Genomic DNA, 17,850 nt, shown 5'->3' on the forward strand with positions numbered 1-17,850 from the left:
CAAATATTAAATATTGCAATGACTGATACATTTTAACCCTTTCATGCATTGTGATCCCTACAGTGGACAGCTATTCTACAGCTGTTCTCTTGTATATTCATGGATTTTGTTGGTTTAGTTTCATGTCAGCCAACACATCAGACGCTTATGCATCATCCCATACACTGCAATTGATAACATTAATGTAACTTTGTTGTTCTTGATAAACCTGATCTAACATGTTTGAGTGTAAATCAATTGCTTGTTTTTGTTATTAGACTGTAATTAACAACAAAAAGTTTTTTTTTTTTTTTTTGCATATTATCTCCATGAAGTGAGTAATGACCAGTATTAGAATATATTAAAATGTGAGAAAACATCAGATTAGCAGCATTAGAATGTTTTTATTTCATAGTTTTCACACAGTATACCAGTAAATACATGTTTCTTTGCTTTAAAAATTAAACGCATGGTGTCCAGCTTAGTGGACATTTTTGCAACTCCATGAAAAATAGCTTCATAAAAATATTCAATTGCATTGTTTTTTTTAATGCCTAAACAGGAATAAAAACACTTAGGAAAAGAATCTTGACTAAGGTTCTCATAATTCATGCATGAAAGGGTTAAACATTTTCTTGTGTTTACTGTGATTATTTTGGTAGAAAGTGATAAATAGATAAAGTGAAGCAGGAAGTGAATTAGAAAGATGATTAGTTATTATGTAATTAATAATAAAGAATCACACTTTTAAGGTGTGAGTATTACCTAAAAATTAATTCATTACAGATCGCTTACGAGGAATATATAGAAATAATTTAAATAAGAGGCTGTTATTTGTTTAAGTGTGTTGTAGAAGTTGAAGCACAGATGTCAGTAGTGCAGCCAGGAATATGGAGGTTGGGTGTTTTGTGAACTCTGCTCCTCCACTTGTGGTGTTGGCTACAACTAAAAGAATAAAAGGAATTCAGATTTTAACAGATTTGAATCAATCCCATTGTATTTTACAACCTCCTACGCTGTATTAAGAAAATTAAAATGACTGTTTCAGAATACCCATGTAACGTGTTCTAGTAATTTAGTTACTCACCTTTTTGTGTTGTTATTGCAGTGGTCAGAGATGTAGTTGTGACTGATGTGTTCCCTGACAGAGTTGTGTTTCCTGAAACAAAGATTGAATCTTGTTAGACTAAGTGCTGTAGTTTTACTCAACCTGTTGACTGCATGCTGAGGAACTTAAATCAGGCAAAAGATCTTGAGCTGCAAAAAACAGATCAAAATATCGTGAAAGGTAAAATATAAATATAGTAAATCTAAATCTCTAAATGTAGAAATCTCAATAATATAAAATAAGTTTTTTTCTGTTTCAAAGTCACACAATGGATAATGCATGTGCAAGAGTTTCTGTAATTACACTGGTCTACAATTTTTTTTAGAAATGATTTGCTTCAGAGATTAAATGTGCTAAATGTTACATATTTTAATAAGATTAATTGGAAAATAAATGACAAAAGTGCCGGTTTGCTGATGTTTTCAAGGTATATGATTAAGTGTTATTACACATATATATTGGTTTATGTACATTTATATAATAGTTTTATAAATCTTCCACTAAATAGAACCTGTAAAGTGAATGTATTCTAATGTGCAGACAGTGTTTTGAAGTAGATCTTGTAGCTCCGAGACAAATACTCCTTTTTTTTTTTTTTTTTTCTTTTTTATTCCTTTTGAGTCAAACCCATTCTCTCGTTAATTCTTGAATTTCACATTTTGACCCAAGGCTGTATCTTGGAAAGTTCAGCCAACCAGCATTTTTGACTTGATTTTTCTTTATCAGTGACTCTCATGTGGTAAAATTTCATTACTTTTATTCTGGAAGCATTTTCCTTGTAGACCAGTGATATTTATTCATTCATTTTCTGAACTGCTTATTCCTTAAGACACTATTCATGCAAACACACTGGTGGTGATGGAAATGAACCCAGGACCTTCTTGCTGTGAGGTGGTAGTGCTAACCACGGGACCACCGTGTTGCCCCAGTTAATATCTCAGAACTATACACTATTGTACAAAAAATAGAATTAACATGGAACAGTGAGTTCCACAAAACATGCAGAATGTTCTTTTACCCTGTGGTGGTGTCACGGTGTGGTTGGAGCTTAAAGATGAAGTAGTAGGGTCAGTTCTGTTGGAGATTAAACCCAGACCAAGTGTATCCAGATCTGACTGCAGCTGTCTGTTCACCCAGTTCTGAACCACGCTATCAGCTTGAAACAGTTTCAGATCTGGCAGATGGGTTCCCAGGAGGCCTTGCACATTGGTCACATTCAATCTCTGAGGGTTTCAAAAAAGATTTTTTCAAAATGTATTTATTACAACCAATAAATTGTGCCATTTCATATAAAAAGATACTTCAACTTGCAAGGGTAAATGAATACAAGTGTTACTGCACAACTACATCCTCATAACCTTAAAGGAGTGATATTTGGCTTTTTTAAATGGAATTATGCATTTGAAAACATTTCCCTGTGGTCTACAGAAACTAAATGCTCTGCTTGGGTCTGAATTTTTCATTAATTAAACTCCACCCTATTTCTGACTAATGACACCAGAAAGGTCATTTTGAGCGCTGGCCCTTTAAATGCAAATGAGCCACTTCAGGCCCCGCCCCCTCCAGGTTGTTGGCTGTGCTGCTCTGTCCCGTTCAACCAACACCTGAACATTTTAGATAATCGGCTCGAACTTTGGACATATTTTCAGTATGGACTACAACCGCTGCTGCTGACAAACAATTGTCGTACTCTGAGAAATGTTCGTCAGAAGTCTTGACCTTATATGTACAAATGTTGTGACGTAACTAGTTATAGATGCAACAAATTAAGAAGGAATTAAAACGGGTTGTAGAAATCCACTCGATTTTTGCCAAAATGAATATAAAGATAGCTTTGCAGCACCTGGAGGGTTCAGATTCAAACTTTTGGAACTATTAGGGTCCAAATACACAAATAAATGAACCAAAGACGAATAAAAGTGAGTTTAGCAAAATATGACCCCTTTAAAAAGGCCACGCTTAAAGGCCAATAAATGAGCATCGCTAATAATGTGATTGCACCTTTCATAATCATTATGTCGCTGATTCTAAAATCTAATCTTATCTGAAACCTTGCTGGGTCTTATTACCTGTAAATCTCAAAATACACTGAGTTACATGATATTCACAGTGTAACAAATCAATGATGGCTCATCCCAAAAAAAACCATAACTCTAGGAAATGTCCTTACCGCTCTGACGTTCGGATCCAAACTCTTGAAAATCTCAATGTCCATGCTGATGTTTTTGGTTGACAGATCTAGTACACTAGCCAATGGAGCGCCGCCTGTTAGCACAGAGAGGAAAACAGAATTAAAGAGCACTCTCATGACAGACAAAAAAACAAAGATAGACATGTAACAAGCATTCTCACCTAGGTATCCCTTAATTAAAGTGTAATAGGTGGCTGCATCAGCACGTTGTGAGCTGAAGGAAGTGCTGCTGATCTCATACAGGACTTTTTTCTGCTCGGTTGAACAAGATGACACATCCAGGGATTTGGCATTTCTGAGAATTTAAGAAGAAAGCAACATGGGATATAAATCTGTATCAGTGCTCAGAGTGGTCACATAAGTGTGTATAGACCACCCCCTGACACTTACCTAATACTATCTGCAGTGATGGTCTTTAGTGTACTGACGTCCAGCGAACACAGATTGGAGCCGATAACATTGAGCTCAGCACTACCCAAGGAGTTACCAGAAGTATTCAGATACTTGGTGATGATTGCTTTGCTCTGCGTAACATAAAAGTAACGTAAAAGTTCAGGACGGCACGTTAAAAATGTGGTTTTAAAAATTATGAGGCTGTTCTCTGGTTTGGAGTCGCTTTTCATTGTACCTTTGCTGCCTCCCAAGATCCATCTTCACTTTTCATGAGTGCTGCCAGAGTGTCAATTATTGCGATGTTCCACTTGGAGATGTCGGCAAGTGACGCCACACGGGACACGGAACCAAGCACCTGAACATTCTGATCCGAAACTCCAGATGGATATGCCTGGCAAAACAGTCAGGGTTTAGTAAGATGTGGTCATGTTCGATCAAAACTACAATACTTTCACCTGATTTTATGCAGTATGTCAACATAATCAACACTCCATGGCATAGAACTGATGTACACTATATGGACAAAAGTATTGGGACACGTCGAATTCAGGTGTTTCTTTTCTAACAGGGGTCTGAGCTGCAAAACAATAATGATAAATGTCATAATATAGTTTTATAATAATAATAATAATAATAATAATAATAATAATAATAATAATAATAATAATACACTGAACAAAAATATAAACGCACCACTTTTGTTTTTGCTCCCATTTTTCATGAGCTGAACTCAAAGATCTAAAACTTTTTCTATGTATACAAAAGGCCTATTTCTCTCAAATATTGTTCATAAATTTGTCTAAATCTGTGTTAGTGAGCACTTCTCCTTTGTCCTTTGCTGAGATAATCCATCCACCTCACAGGTGTGGCATATCAAGATGCTGATTAGACAGCAGGATTATTGCACAGGTGTGACTTAGGCTGGCCACAATAAAAGGCCACTCTAAAATGTGCAGTTTTACTGTATTGGGTGGTCCAGGGGGGTCAGAAAACCAGTCAGTATTTGGTGTGACCACCATTTTCCTTGCACAGTCAAAACTTGTGACATCTGTGGTATTGTGCTGTGTGATAAAACTGCACATTTTGGAGTGGCCTTTTATTGTGGCCAGCCTAAGGCACACCTGTGCAAAAATTATGCTATCTAATCAGCATCTTGATAGGCCACACCTGTGAGGTGGATGGATTATCTCAGCAAAGAAGAAGTGTTCACTAACACAAATTTAGACAGATTTGTGAACAATATTTGAGAGAAATAAACCTTGTGTGTACACAGAAAAAGTTTTAGATCTTTCAGTTCAGCTCATGAAAAATGGGAGCAAAAACAAAAGTGGTGCGTTTATATTTTTGTTCAGTGTACATTTTATTTATAGGCACCTTTCAGGACACTCAAGGTCACTGTAAAAAGTTGTTAAAAAGAAATAAAACACAATTAAAATTACACATATACATATATAAAACACATATTGTGAAAAATATCTTTGCATTGGTTAGTTCTGTTTAAATTATCATCTTTGCTTCTGAAATGCCTCAGAGACAGGGTGCTTGCTCTTTATCCAAATAAAAATTCCAGACTTTTTCAAAACTGCTATTTTTCCCCCAAGATCTTGACTTTATGTACTTTTATACTTGCGTGCCTACTTTTTTGGTTGAGATTGTACCTGTTGTGTGTAGTAGAAAAGTTAATTTTATTCAATGTATGAATGAATGAATGCATAATTGGCAGTAAATTATATTTCACAGATTTTTCTAAATATATGAAAATCCCAAAAGTGCATGGATATCACACAAACAAGTTTCACTAGAGCACAGCTAGAAGCATAAAAGCCTGAATGTATAGATTGATGGATGTACAGTAAAGTAACTAATTGAACCAGATCATAATAAAGTTACCAAACTGCTGTTAATACGCATCATTTTTATATGCTTCCCTCATGTATTTCTTATCTTACAAGGTAATGAACCTTTGAACATACTCTAAAACTCAACTATAAGAGAAACTTTTTCCATACTTTTTAAGACTTTCAAGACCCTGCAGCACCTTGCAGAGATGATTTTTACTTAATTTCTCTCAAAATTGATTTTATTTTATTTTTTTTTAATATTGATGTTTATCTCAAATCAGCATGAACAGGATATCTTCATGATGTGTCCCAATATTTTTGTCAATATAGTTTATAAATATAAATATTTCCTCAAATTTAAATGGGAGATTTTTCTTCCTATGAGAAATGTGAACAAAGTAGATGGTTAGTTGTGGTACAAAATTATTATTTACAGTCAAAGCACAAAAAATATTTTAGAAATTGAAAGGTAGAACACTTAAAATCATAGTCATGGATTAAAAAAAACATCAAAGATGAAATTAAGTAAAAAAAAAAAAACATCTCTAAGGCATTTTGGAAGCAAAGACAACAATTTAAACAGAACTAACCAATGTGATGCAATATTTTTCACAATATAAAACTATACTAAGACATTTGTCATTATACCTGAATACTTTTGTCCATATAGTGCATCATGACAGACTTTTTAATGCCAAAAAGTTGTCCACCAGTGACTTGCACAGAAACATCCAAACCTGACCATTGGATTTAACATTTTACCTCATTGAGTTTCCTCAGTATGATAGTTTGGAAGTCATTGTCATCCACTTTCTCACAGATAGAATTGAGGTTATCCTTGAGAACAGGAACGTCCAGGCAGAGGTCAAATTGTGTCAGGTCATAGCCAAACGGGAACGAAGCGTCACTAACTATGACTTGGGTGATGTTGCCCACAGTGCAACCTTGTAAATAATGGGTCAAACAGAAAAAAAGATAAATGTATGGCAATAAATTACATACAGAAGCCCTCATTTTTTTGGAATAACTGCACTGCAGCTTTAGAAAAATACAATCATCACACATTATGCATCATTCTCATTTACCTGCTCCTCGTTTTATTCTGAACCCACTGATTTGTTTAAACAGCGCTTTGAGCTTCGTCTTCTCTGTCTTTGCCTTCCTCAGTTGGGGCATAAACGTCTTCAGGAATCTCCTTTTTGCCGCCTGAAAAAACAAATAGTGGTATTAGATGTAAGAAGCCTCTTGTGTCATGTTCAAATCACAAAATTAAACAAACTCACTGTTGCCCATAAAGTTGGAATAAGATATTTTTCCTCTTGTCATGAAAGGATTGTGACAGTAGTTGCTTTTCCACTGACCCTCAAATTGCGCAAATATTACTTGTGCATAAAAATTTACCTAATGGAAAAAAACATAATTTTGCCAAAACTCGTTTTTCAATGAAAAGTTTGTGCGCTGGCAAGAGGTGGTTTTTTGGGTGTAGCAAAATTGGTATATCAAACAAAACTGTAATGGAAAGAGCTTTTTCCACAACTAGAGTCACGTGAACAAAAACAAAACAGATGTATACGGACATTACAACAACTGAAGAAGAGTAGTTTTAAAAGAAACATGGTGCGGTATGTGTGGACACACCAGGAAACCGAATCATTTTTCAGTTTAGTACTATATGTCGTTTACTATTAGTACTATAATAATAATAATAATAATAATAATTGGCAAAAAAATAAGTTTTTGCTTCTAGCCTCTTCCTTTTTTTGGTTTTATGTTTATCCTAATTATAGTACTAAGTGCAATGACTAATGTACAAACCAAAAATAAGTTCATTCATTCTTTCATTCATTCGTAATAATAAATATATCTGTAAATCAATGTGATATTTATGTTCATTGTCATGTTCATGGAATGACTTCTTGTGTCATCTCACGACAATAAATAAACCAATCACTGCATTTGTGATTTAATGGAAAATCCGACATTAAGCACTTCTGTTTTTTCAACATTTTGCAAATATCAGTAAAGTTTTGCACAGATGTCTATTGGAAAAGCCACTAGTGTGATTTATTCTTCATAAAGTGTAACTGGGACTCAGTATGTAATCATTGCACCAGGTCAAAGGTCATTACTGATGTGTAGAAATAGGAATAAAAAGAGGAATGTGTCTGAAAACAAAATTACTCAAATTTTATGTGCAACAGTGTATTAGTAGACCAAACAATATTACAAAGGTCAAATACATACAGTTGTAAACCGGCCCCAGAAATTTCTTGTGAAATACAAAGGTAGAGTCCCTAAGTTTCGCAGTGTTTGCTGGTTCCAGGTGGTAGCATTTCTGAAAACAGAAATCACATTTTCCACTAAATCTGCCTTGTGAAATGTGAAAAATGACTGTTATCTACTTTGTCAACAAAGAATGTAAAGATTTAATAATAAGTAACATAATATAGCACAGTACAACCTGATTAGTTTGAAGTAAATTGCGTACCCATAGATTGTATTCCCAGACAGCAGCAGTGTTTCCATGGCAGCCACTTGACTGTCGGAGAAGCCTTTACAAGCTTTCAGTTTTTCCAGGATAAGAGGATCAGAGTTTGAGATGTAAGAGCTGTTCAGAGTGCAGGTCATGTTCCCCAGCACCTCCACGTTGTCTCTGCTCAGATTCAAACCACTTATTCCCTAGACAATTAAAAACAGAGGGTTTACCTTGTACTTATGCAGCGTTTACAGATGTTAGCATTCAGATTTTATCTTTTTAAACACTAGAGCTTAATCAGAAATATTTACATACTGTCTGCTTTTATATCTGCATATGAAAAAAACTATATTTTTGGTGGAATGTACTATCACTTACTACGATGACACAATAATGATTAAATATCTTTCCATATCATAAAGCTGCTTTTGTCAAATGTTCTGTAAAGATATGTTTGTCTTTTGATTTTTTTTTTTAATTTAAAGAAATTTACAATAAGTGATCACAATTCATATGAATAAGTGATTCATTTAATGTTAAAATGTACTGCAGTTAATACACCTGCACATGAAACACAGTGCATCATATTACTTTGACCTTTACCTAGAAATATTTGAGAGACATGTGTTATGGGATAGAAAAGTCCATGGAAGCTAAAGAGACGTCATGATCAGCTCTGAACAGATGATGATGACGTCACCTCTGCGACATTCAGGTGTGGAGGTTTTATATTCTTTAAATTAAATAGCCTTTAATATGTATTTTTACAGACTGATGCTTAAACTGTGACTTCAATTGACTTGTAAAATTCTTTCTTAAATTAGAAATATCATATGTGTAAATGATGACATATTTCAAATATGACAAGAAAAGTGACTTGGCTCTTGCCACTGACTATAATGGGATTTTTCCTAAAATAACAAACAAGGTGGGAACTCAACTTTCAATTATAGTTTCACTAAAAGATTTTCATGTCTGCATGAAAATTCTGAATAAAGTTAAATCGTGCTTGTGTCCTGGCTTATGAGCACAAGTTTGGCTGGTCATTTAATGACATAAACATACTAATTGTAGAAAACAGCAAGAATGGTAAATAATGGAATAAATATATGCAGATATAACAAGCTTCAATCTTCATTCACACATTTATTTTTTATGAACTATCATATAAAAAGTTCCTCACCAGACATTTTCGGGCTTCACTGAATAGCAGTGTATTCTTGTTCAAACTGCTGGAGACCACAGAAAAGTCTGCAGCACCCACTGCTGAAAAGTAGGACCTGCACCTGGTTGTTTGAACATCTGTGTTCCTGGAATAAATGTACACACATAGGGATAGTCACAAAAATCAGTAAGGAGCATTGCAGTGTTATAATCTGAAGGGCTCATTTTAATGCAGATTAGATATTGCATCAAAATACTCTGAGAAAAACATACTCAAAAAAGAGGAGCATGTCAGCAGGATAATCTCTGAAGTTCTGGGAGAAGTTTCCGCTGAGATGGTTATACATGCAGGTTAACTGAAGAGACCAGGAGAAGAGGCACGAATTAATACCTGATTTGTCTTAAGTATTCATTCCAAATGCAAATACAGGGCCTTTATAATCAAACTACCTGAGATTCCTTCAGCACCACCTTAGCTCTGCCAATTCTCGGCCTGCTGGCATGAATCAATTTCTGGATCCTTGTTTTTGTCATTTTCTGCACTGAAGTACATGAGAAACCTTGTAGCACGAAAGGAGAAAGTCTGTGGGGGGAAAAAAACATCAAAAAAATGCTAACATTCAGAGTAGCACTTTCTACAGTATACACACATAACTACTAAAGTAGCAGCACAACTTACTCCTCGATATCAAAGCTAGTTGTGGACAGTACCCCAAAAAATATGGAAGCCTGGAAAAAAGAAACCAAGGATTGATTTAGTTGTGTGAAATATTTTCATTCAGCAAGTATTTTTACAGTGTGTATGTCATTTCATACTGCAATTGAGCCACCTCAAGGACCACCCGATGTGATTCTTGAATATTATTTCAGGCCCAAACCCAATTCACCCCTTGGTCCTCCCCCTTACCCCTCCCCCTTGGCCCTTGCACTTGGCACTACCCCTTGAAGCGGAGGTGCAAGGGGTGGAGGTTGAAACATTCTCCTATGAAATGAGACAACCCTTCAAGACCTGTTACATTATCAGCAGTCATCGATATCTCTATAAACAGTTGCAACAACTTTGTTTCCCAAAGTATTCCCCATGCCATCAGCAGCTGTAACAGTCTCTGTTACATGGGCTTTGGGCATCTTTTTGCAGCTATCAACCGCAAACTGCAGAAATGCGATCTATAACACATTGAAATGGCTTTCAACAGTCGATCAAATGATTAAGTTGTTTAAGAAGAAAATACATACATTTGTGTGTTTCTTTCATCACACTGCTGTACTTTTTTGCTGTGTTTTACCTCCATCTTGCTGATGATTCAAACAGAATTATGAAAGAATTCTCATAACTCTCTGTTTGTGGTGTGGTCCTGAAAAATCTCAGTTTCGAGGGCTATACAGCCCTCCACCTTAACCCTTCCCCTCCGACTCATCGAGAATCGGGACACCCCTACCCCTTTACTTGAATGCGCAAAATGGAGGGGTAAAGGTAAAGGGGAGGGCCAAGGGGTGAATTGGGACTGGGCCTTACTGTCCCAGAATATACACAAAGGAGTAGGTACTGCATTACCTGCTGCCATAAACTGACCTGTTCTGATGTCCATGTCTTTTGGTTGATAACGCTGATATTTACATCCTGCTCAGAAAACACCAGATTAGTCAGGGGGATCTCTGTTGCCATGGCATCAGGGACATTCACCACCACAGTGGCTGGACGTTGGTCCACAGAGATAATCTGTTGGGGAACAGTGCATTAGTAAAGTCTCAAAGTTATCACATGAAAACATGATTTTTTTGTAAATTTAATTAGCTGTTTTTGTTTTTACTTCAGAATCATGCGACACTGTGGTAAAAAGAGACATCAAATCTGTACCTTTTGGACATAGGTCTGTTGGACAACTGTTGGGGCTGTCAGCATGTTGGAAACAAATGTGGGTGTCTGGGAGACGCTCAGTAGTTCAGCAGATGAGATGCTTTCTATTGTCCGTGAAGGAACTCCAGCAATGAGGGTACCAAGAGATTCCAGAGACGATCCAGTTTTGATCTGTTTAATATATTTTCATTTTAAAGTATTTTAGGGTAGTTTAGACAGTAAAAAGTAGAAGTACTTATGAGCCACATACAGAAATTTTAAAAAGTTATTATATAAATTTCATCCATGTTAAATTAACAGTAACCTGAAATCCCGAGGCGGTGATGCTTTCAATAATTGTGATTGCTTGCTCCTGGTTCCAGGTGCTGACTGAGCTCAAGGTGGACAAAGAAGAAATCAGCACTGACGGGGACACTGATGTGATCTGACTACTGGTCAGACCAGAACTAGATTTGCCGAGGGCTTCAAACGTCTGTGCTGTGATGGTCTTAAAGTTGGATGCCAGTGCAGCAGTCACCTAAAACCAATAGTTATAAGACTGTAAATACCCACATGCTCACACGGCCAGTCTTCACGAATATGTAATGTAAACTCAATGCCTCATATACAATATAAAATCCTATAAAAAATTAGGTTTTTTTTTTTTTGTTAAAGCCGAGTCCTTAAGATATTTTACCTTTAAGACTATAACGCTACAGTGCTAGTTTTTTAATATCACAATTACCTTCAGGATATTGTAATTTAAGTGTTCTGATAGAACATGAGACTTCTGCATGCACTCCTTACCTGTGGTTTCATGTTGTAGTAAATCTACAACATTTCAGACAGGTTAGATATGTAATTTTCAGCAGCAATTACCGATTTACCCTAACCAAGTTATGTTTCTTTTAATGAGAGGTGGTATGTAAAACATCAAACTCTAAACATACCACTGGATCTTCTGTTCCATTGCAGAATTTCTCTAGTTCACTTAAGATGAGTATCGTATCAGCTTCATCCACAGCAGAATATGCTGAATCTGGGACCTCAGAAGAGCACAGGAAAAACCCTGGAAGCCTAATACACATTTCACAACAGTCAAATACCTGTCCTTTGTGGAAAAAAAATGTGTGTGGTATGATACAGTATTACAACAAACTCACAATGAAGGGTTGAAGGTAGGATTGAATGCAAAAAGCTGTGTGATGTAGTACTCTGTCACATTTGTTGGTAGTGCCACGTTGTTAAAGAGCTCAAGGTTGGCTTGGTTCTCCAAGAACACGTTCGTCTTCAAAAAGTAAAAACAAAACAAAAACGTTAAGTTATCAGTTATATGTGTAAAACCTCTAGCTGGTTTCAAACAATTACAAACAAATGAACAAAAATGAACTGGTTGGTTATTGTTATATTGTTTAGAAGTGAGATGATGACATACTTCACTAGTGGAGAGGAAGGTAGTGAGATCATCCAGAGTGATAAATGTTACAAAGTTGCCGATGTTGTTGACGAACCAGGCAGTGGAGTTTAGCTCTGGATCGCTGGCATTGAAACATCTGACTTGAGAGCCTATGGGAAAGTAAAAAAAAAATATCAACCTCATCTTTTTTTTTAAGGAAAGATTTTAACCCTTTCATGCATAGTGGTCACTCCAGTGGACAGTTCTTCTCCAGCTGTTCTCTTGTATATTCATGGGTTTTGTTGTTTTAGTTCCATATCAGCCAACACAGTGGATGCTTATGCACCATCCCATACACTGACATTCAGACCATTACTGTAACTTTGCTGTTCTTGATAAACCTGATCTGCACTAACATGTTTAAGTGTAAATCAATTGTTATTTGTTAGACAAGAAGGTTTTTTTTGCATATTATCTCCATGAAGTGAGTAATTACAAGCATTAGAATATGTTAAAATGTGAGAAGACATAAGATTAGCAGCATTAAAAATGTTTTTATTTCATTGTTTTCACATCCCACTCTGATATTGGGTTTTAAACACGTTTCTTTACTTCAAAAATTAAATGCATGGATATTTTTGTAACTCCATAGAAAAAAAAAAAAACTCGATTGCATTGTTTTTTTCATGCCTAAGGAGGAATAAAAACACTGAAGAAAATATCTTGACTAAGGTTCTCACAATTCATGCATGAAAGGGTTAAACAACTGAATCCATGCTGCATATTTAGTGTACATCTATTTTCTGAGGAGTGTATTTTACCAGTGCTTAAGTAGGTCCTGATGGTGACGTAGACATCATCTCGTCCAAAGTTAGAGCTGTTGTATGTGAAGTTACTTCCCATTACAGACACCCTTTAAAGAGACAATGATATAGACAGTATTTATCATGTGTACCATTTGCTGTTGTCATTTGTCAGCTGCCAGTTTTTAACACAGTGTAAAAAGACTTACAGTTTCTGGAAGCCAAGGCAAGATGCATTCTGCACTTCTGTGGAGCTAATGAGGCTCTTGCTCACGAAATTTAGGTAGTTTCTTAACCGTCTGTTAAACCACAAATCAGCCTCAGATCTGCTGTTGCTGCTCAGTGCCAAAGGCCAAAAACAGGGAAGGGTCACCATCCTCACATCGTCTGGAACATCCTCCTAATATTACACACACACACACACACACACACACACACACACACACACACACACAGAGAGACTCATAAGTCTTTAATGAGAGGCAGGTGCAAAATTGGTCAAGTTTAACTAATGGTGAAATAATTTAAATGCCAAAACTACTTTATGTTCTTTAACCCTTTAACCCCTTAGACATTATTTCAGGTAAACGTGGTGCTGTGAATGTGCGTCTGTTTCAGTGTCATAAAAGCTGCTGTGAGTATGTGCTTGTGTTCGTTTTCTTCAGTGGTTTTGTTTTATTGGGTGTTTTAGGGTCAAAACAGGGTGGAATAACAAAAAAAAACAAAAAACAAAGGGAGGAATTGAAGTTTGACAGGTTTTTACTAAATAAGGCACTCAGAATGTGCATCAATAAGAGATTTAGGATGTTTATCATGAACTGTGAACTGGAACGCACCGAACAACAAGTATTTGAATTTTGGCCCAGTAGGTTTGATTTTGGGGCTCTTTTGTTTTTTAAGTCAACTGTGAAATTTCCCAATGGTGGTATCAGTAAAGTCTTATCTTAAGTCAGTCCAGCTGCTTTTTGGCACCTGGTTAACTACTTTTTGGGGTTCAACCAGGTGCCAAAAAGCAGTTACAGTCAAGACTTGGTAAAAACACAGTAAAACAATAAAATAAAGGAAAATCACAACAACACTACAAACATTTAAAAAAAAAAAAAAAAAAAAAAAAAAAGCCCAAAACATCTATTTTTATAGCGAGCCGGTCTCACTCACTGCTCTGTGGTTTGCCCCTTATTCCACAGGTGGTGTGGGTTGCACTGAGCATGCTCAGATGTCTATGGAAAGTGCAAAATCTATTCTATCAGCACATTTTGAAATTTTTCTTATAGAGCAAATGGTTGAATTTTTATGAATATTTAAAATAAATCATACATTCAGAATGCTCGTCACAGACATGTTAGGGTTTAAAGGGTTCAATTAGGATTAAGATGCTAATGCACTTATGGCTAGACTTTTTCATAATGTGTGTAATGTTTACAAATGGTACGTACAAATTCCAGGAAGGCGAGAGAGTTGTTGTAGTTGTTGTAGAGGACGCAGATGTCAGGGTCATTACCGATCACATTGGGTTGACTGAGGAATTGTTGTAACTCTGACGTGGTAATTGTACTTAGGAGCTGAAAGATAAACACACATTTTCAACGATTGCTCTGAATAGTTTCAACCAAAGACCATTGGCTGGACTTTGCATCAGTGTTATAATTAAGTCATGGCACTCAATATAACATGATGGGAATTGTGCCTCTGCAGAGTTATCACCATTACAAATGTTTGTGAATTTTACAAAAAGCTTCAACTAAGAATTATCATCATACTAATAGTACAGTACCTCGGCCTTGCGCGTCTCTGGCAGTAGAGACATTAACATGGACAGGTCTGGGAAGCCAAAGCTGAGGAAAGTTCTTCTCAGATAGACATAGAAACTTCCACCTTCGTAACACCTGAGGGGTGTCAGACCTATTTAAAAAGCAAGCAAATAAAATCATTCCTTACGGTAGCATAGAACAGCACTAACTGAACATACACTGTCGCTAGAACACAGGTGTCAAACATGTGGCCCGGGGGCCAAATCCGGCCCGCCAAAGGGTCCAGTCCGGCCCGTGGGATGAATTTGTGAAATGCAAACATTATAATGAAGATATTAACAATCAAGAATGTGAAAATCATTTTAGGTCAGTTCAGTCTAAAGTGGATCAGACCAGTAAAATACAATCAAAACAACCTATAAATAATGAAAAATGCAAATTTTTGTCTTTTTTTTTTTTGTGTAAAAAAATGTAAAATTGTACAAAAATGTTTATATTTACAGACTATCCTTTTACAAACAAATGTGAATAACCTGAACAAATATGAACAATATGAAATTTCTTAAGAGACGCATTTAGAATTTTATCAATATTCCACCTGTTACTAAATATTTTGAGTATTTGTAGATCCACTGTGATCTGTAAGTTGTGAAGCACATGTATAAATGATAAACTGAGGCGTAATATTGTTAAAATTACACTTATTTTTCTTAAGAATTTTCAGGTCGTTCATATTTGTTCATGTTATGTTCAAGTACAGTTCATAGAAGTAAACATTTTCATTATGGAATTTTACTTTTTTCACTCAAAAACATAGAGAAAACTTTGGTGCGGACATTATTTATAAGTTCTTAACCTATTATTTATATTATTTTACTGGTCCGGCCCACTTTAGATCATATTAGGTTGAATGTGGCCCCTGAACTAAAATGAGTTTGACACCCCTGCCCTAGAAGAACTCTCCATAACCTTCTTCAAAAATCACTTTTCAACAACTGTCGCTCATGAGTTTTGCAGCTAACCTAACACGACTGTATGATTTGCTTTACAAACCTTGGAGGAAAAGAATGGTGCTATGGAAGATCTCCTTTTGGGTGGTGTTACTCAGTGTCAGGTGTATTGTGTCCAGTAATGTGAACCTAAATAGAGAAATATATTTAATGGTAAATACTAAAACACATGATTCATCCCAACATTTGACCAAAAATGCTGTATGCTGATCATTTGTTTTTGCTTACAGGTCGTAATTTGTTTTTATATGACCACAATGGCAATAACCGATACTATAAGAATTCTTACATCTCTTGGCTGTTATCACAGCTCCTGTTGGTCCCGATGTCAAACAAAGGCGTCACAAAACTGGGAGGGAGATTGACCAGGAAGGGCCTGAGTCGCACCGTGAGCCACAGCAGGAACTCAGTGTCATTAATGCCTGGAGAGGACAGAATTCCTCTATCGAATATTGCTTGGAGGAAGGCAGATTTCACCTCTTCTGTGTAGTTGGCTTGGTGAATCTGGGGAATGAATATGGGAATAAATAAGAAACTGAACTTTGAAGTTAAAGAATATTAAAAATGCTGTGTAGAAGCATTGCATTTGGATGATGTTTCCATTTATATCTTTGTTTATAGCCTAATCTGTGTATTCTTATGTTATTTTTAAAAGCTAGAAAATAAAAAAAACATTTGACAAAATATTAAACATATTTTGAAAGAAACTTAAAATGTAGTAAAACAGCATTTTGTGTCATTAGTCATTAGAGAAGGATCCATTGTGCCAGTATGAAAAATCTGCAGGCAAATGGTAAACAAGCTTCCACTTTCTGTCTGCAGATAGTTACCTCAACGGCCGGTGAAACCACATCAAAGAAAGCAGCCAATTCATCAGAGCTGATGAAACTCATGACTTTTGTCACATCTTGCTTTGTCCTGAGCTGTGAGGGAGTTGCTGCTAGCTCACTCAGCTGAATGGGAGTGAGAAGATCTGCAACCTGCACCTATGGGTGACAGCAGCATGTCAGTAAGTGAACATCGATGTTGAACTGTTACTATGTCCAGCAGAATACACATACAGGGGTTGGACAAAATAATGGAAACACCTAACATTGTGGCATCATAGAAGGTGTTTCCATTATTTTGTCCAACCCCTGTAGATTAAATATATGTCATGTAACAGAGAGGCTAATTTACTAATATTCTGAACACATGTTGTTTACTCCTGACACATATGTACACCCAAAACCATCCTACACGTTTAAATCAAATCACTTTACCGTGCATTTGCTCTGTACTGAATTTTCTATTAATATTCCATTATGTAAATTACACATTCATCTAGTGAGTGTCACACTGGTGTTATGATCATAGGTTGAAAAATAACAAGCTTATGTGATGATATGTTATTTATGATAAATAGTAGACACAGAATTGAATTTCAACAATCTCTAATTTGTCAGTCTCTTGATAATTTTTGATTCAGGTTATGAACGTGGGCTGTTCTGAATATATGACTGCTTTAAGTGTGTGTCTGTTCAGGGGTTCTCACAGGATTAGTATTGCCACCTGTCCTGGTTTTACCAGGACTGTCCTTTTTTGTAGCCTGTCCCAGAAAATGTCCAAATTCTCCCGGGACACGGAATGTCTTGGTTTTTAATGGACTATGTTGATGGCATTATGAATAAACTGAGGGTTAGCAACATGTAGCACACTGGTTTAAGTACATGTCTGTAGGAGAGCCACCCCATTGTATGTGTGTGTGTGTGTGTGTGCGCGCTGTCTATTGCATGGATGGGACGCACTTCACCTGTAGTTGTTAAAGGGGCAGCGACACACCCTGAATAATTGAACTGAACATTAAGTCCAAAACAAAGCCTATCTCTGTCGTGCATCAATTCAACTGATGCTTGATAAGA

The 17,850-nt window shown here is 36.2% G+C and overlaps 1 protein-coding gene across 1 annotated transcript in view; it reads right to left on the reverse strand.

The window, feature by feature from the left end:
• Positions 1-577: 577 nt before the first annotated feature.
• LOC115413494 (uncharacterized) overlaps positions 578-17,850 on the reverse strand; it is a 73,052-nt gene continuing 55,779 nt past the window's right edge. Inside the window, exons 176-203 of the mRNA XM_030126368.1 lie at positions 16,780-16,935; positions 16,239-16,453; positions 15,993-16,078; positions 14,963-15,090; positions 14,625-14,750; positions 13,398-13,588; positions 13,207-13,298; positions 12,425-12,555; positions 12,153-12,277; positions 11,940-12,066; positions 11,315-11,527; positions 11,011-11,181; positions 10,726-10,872; positions 9,832-9,881; positions 9,603-9,735; positions 9,426-9,508; positions 9,172-9,298; positions 8,001-8,191; positions 7,757-7,847; positions 6,598-6,718; positions 6,275-6,456; positions 3,907-4,062; positions 3,669-3,802; positions 3,440-3,573; positions 3,258-3,352; positions 2,106-2,310; positions 1,067-1,138; positions 578-924 (exon numbers count right to left, since the gene is read on the reverse strand). Coding sequence (XP_029982228.1) covers positions 818-924; positions 1,067-1,138; positions 2,106-2,310; positions 3,258-3,352; positions 3,440-3,573; positions 3,669-3,802; positions 3,907-4,062; positions 6,275-6,456; positions 6,598-6,718; positions 7,757-7,847; positions 8,001-8,191; positions 9,172-9,298; positions 9,426-9,508; positions 9,603-9,735; positions 9,832-9,881; positions 10,726-10,872; positions 11,011-11,181; positions 11,315-11,527; positions 11,940-12,066; positions 12,153-12,277; positions 12,425-12,555; positions 13,207-13,298; positions 13,398-13,588; positions 14,625-14,750; positions 14,963-15,090; positions 15,993-16,078; positions 16,239-16,453; positions 16,780-16,935 — 3,789 coding nt within the window. The 3' untranslated portion in view covers positions 578-817. The remainder of the gene's footprint in view (positions 925-1,066; positions 1,139-2,105; positions 2,311-3,257; positions 3,353-3,439; positions 3,574-3,668; positions 3,803-3,906; positions 4,063-6,274; positions 6,457-6,597; positions 6,719-7,756; positions 7,848-8,000; positions 8,192-9,171; positions 9,299-9,425; positions 9,509-9,602; positions 9,736-9,831; positions 9,882-10,725; positions 10,873-11,010; positions 11,182-11,314; positions 11,528-11,939; positions 12,067-12,152; positions 12,278-12,424; positions 12,556-13,206; positions 13,299-13,397; positions 13,589-14,624; positions 14,751-14,962; positions 15,091-15,992; positions 16,079-16,238; positions 16,454-16,779; positions 16,936-17,850) is intronic.

The sequence above is a fragment of the Sphaeramia orbicularis genome, chromosome 22 (genome assembly GCF_902148855.1).
Source record: "Sphaeramia orbicularis chromosome 22, fSphaOr1.1, whole genome shotgun sequence".
Taxonomy (NCBI): domain Eukaryota; kingdom Metazoa; phylum Chordata; class Actinopteri; order Kurtiformes; family Apogonidae; genus Sphaeramia; species Sphaeramia orbicularis.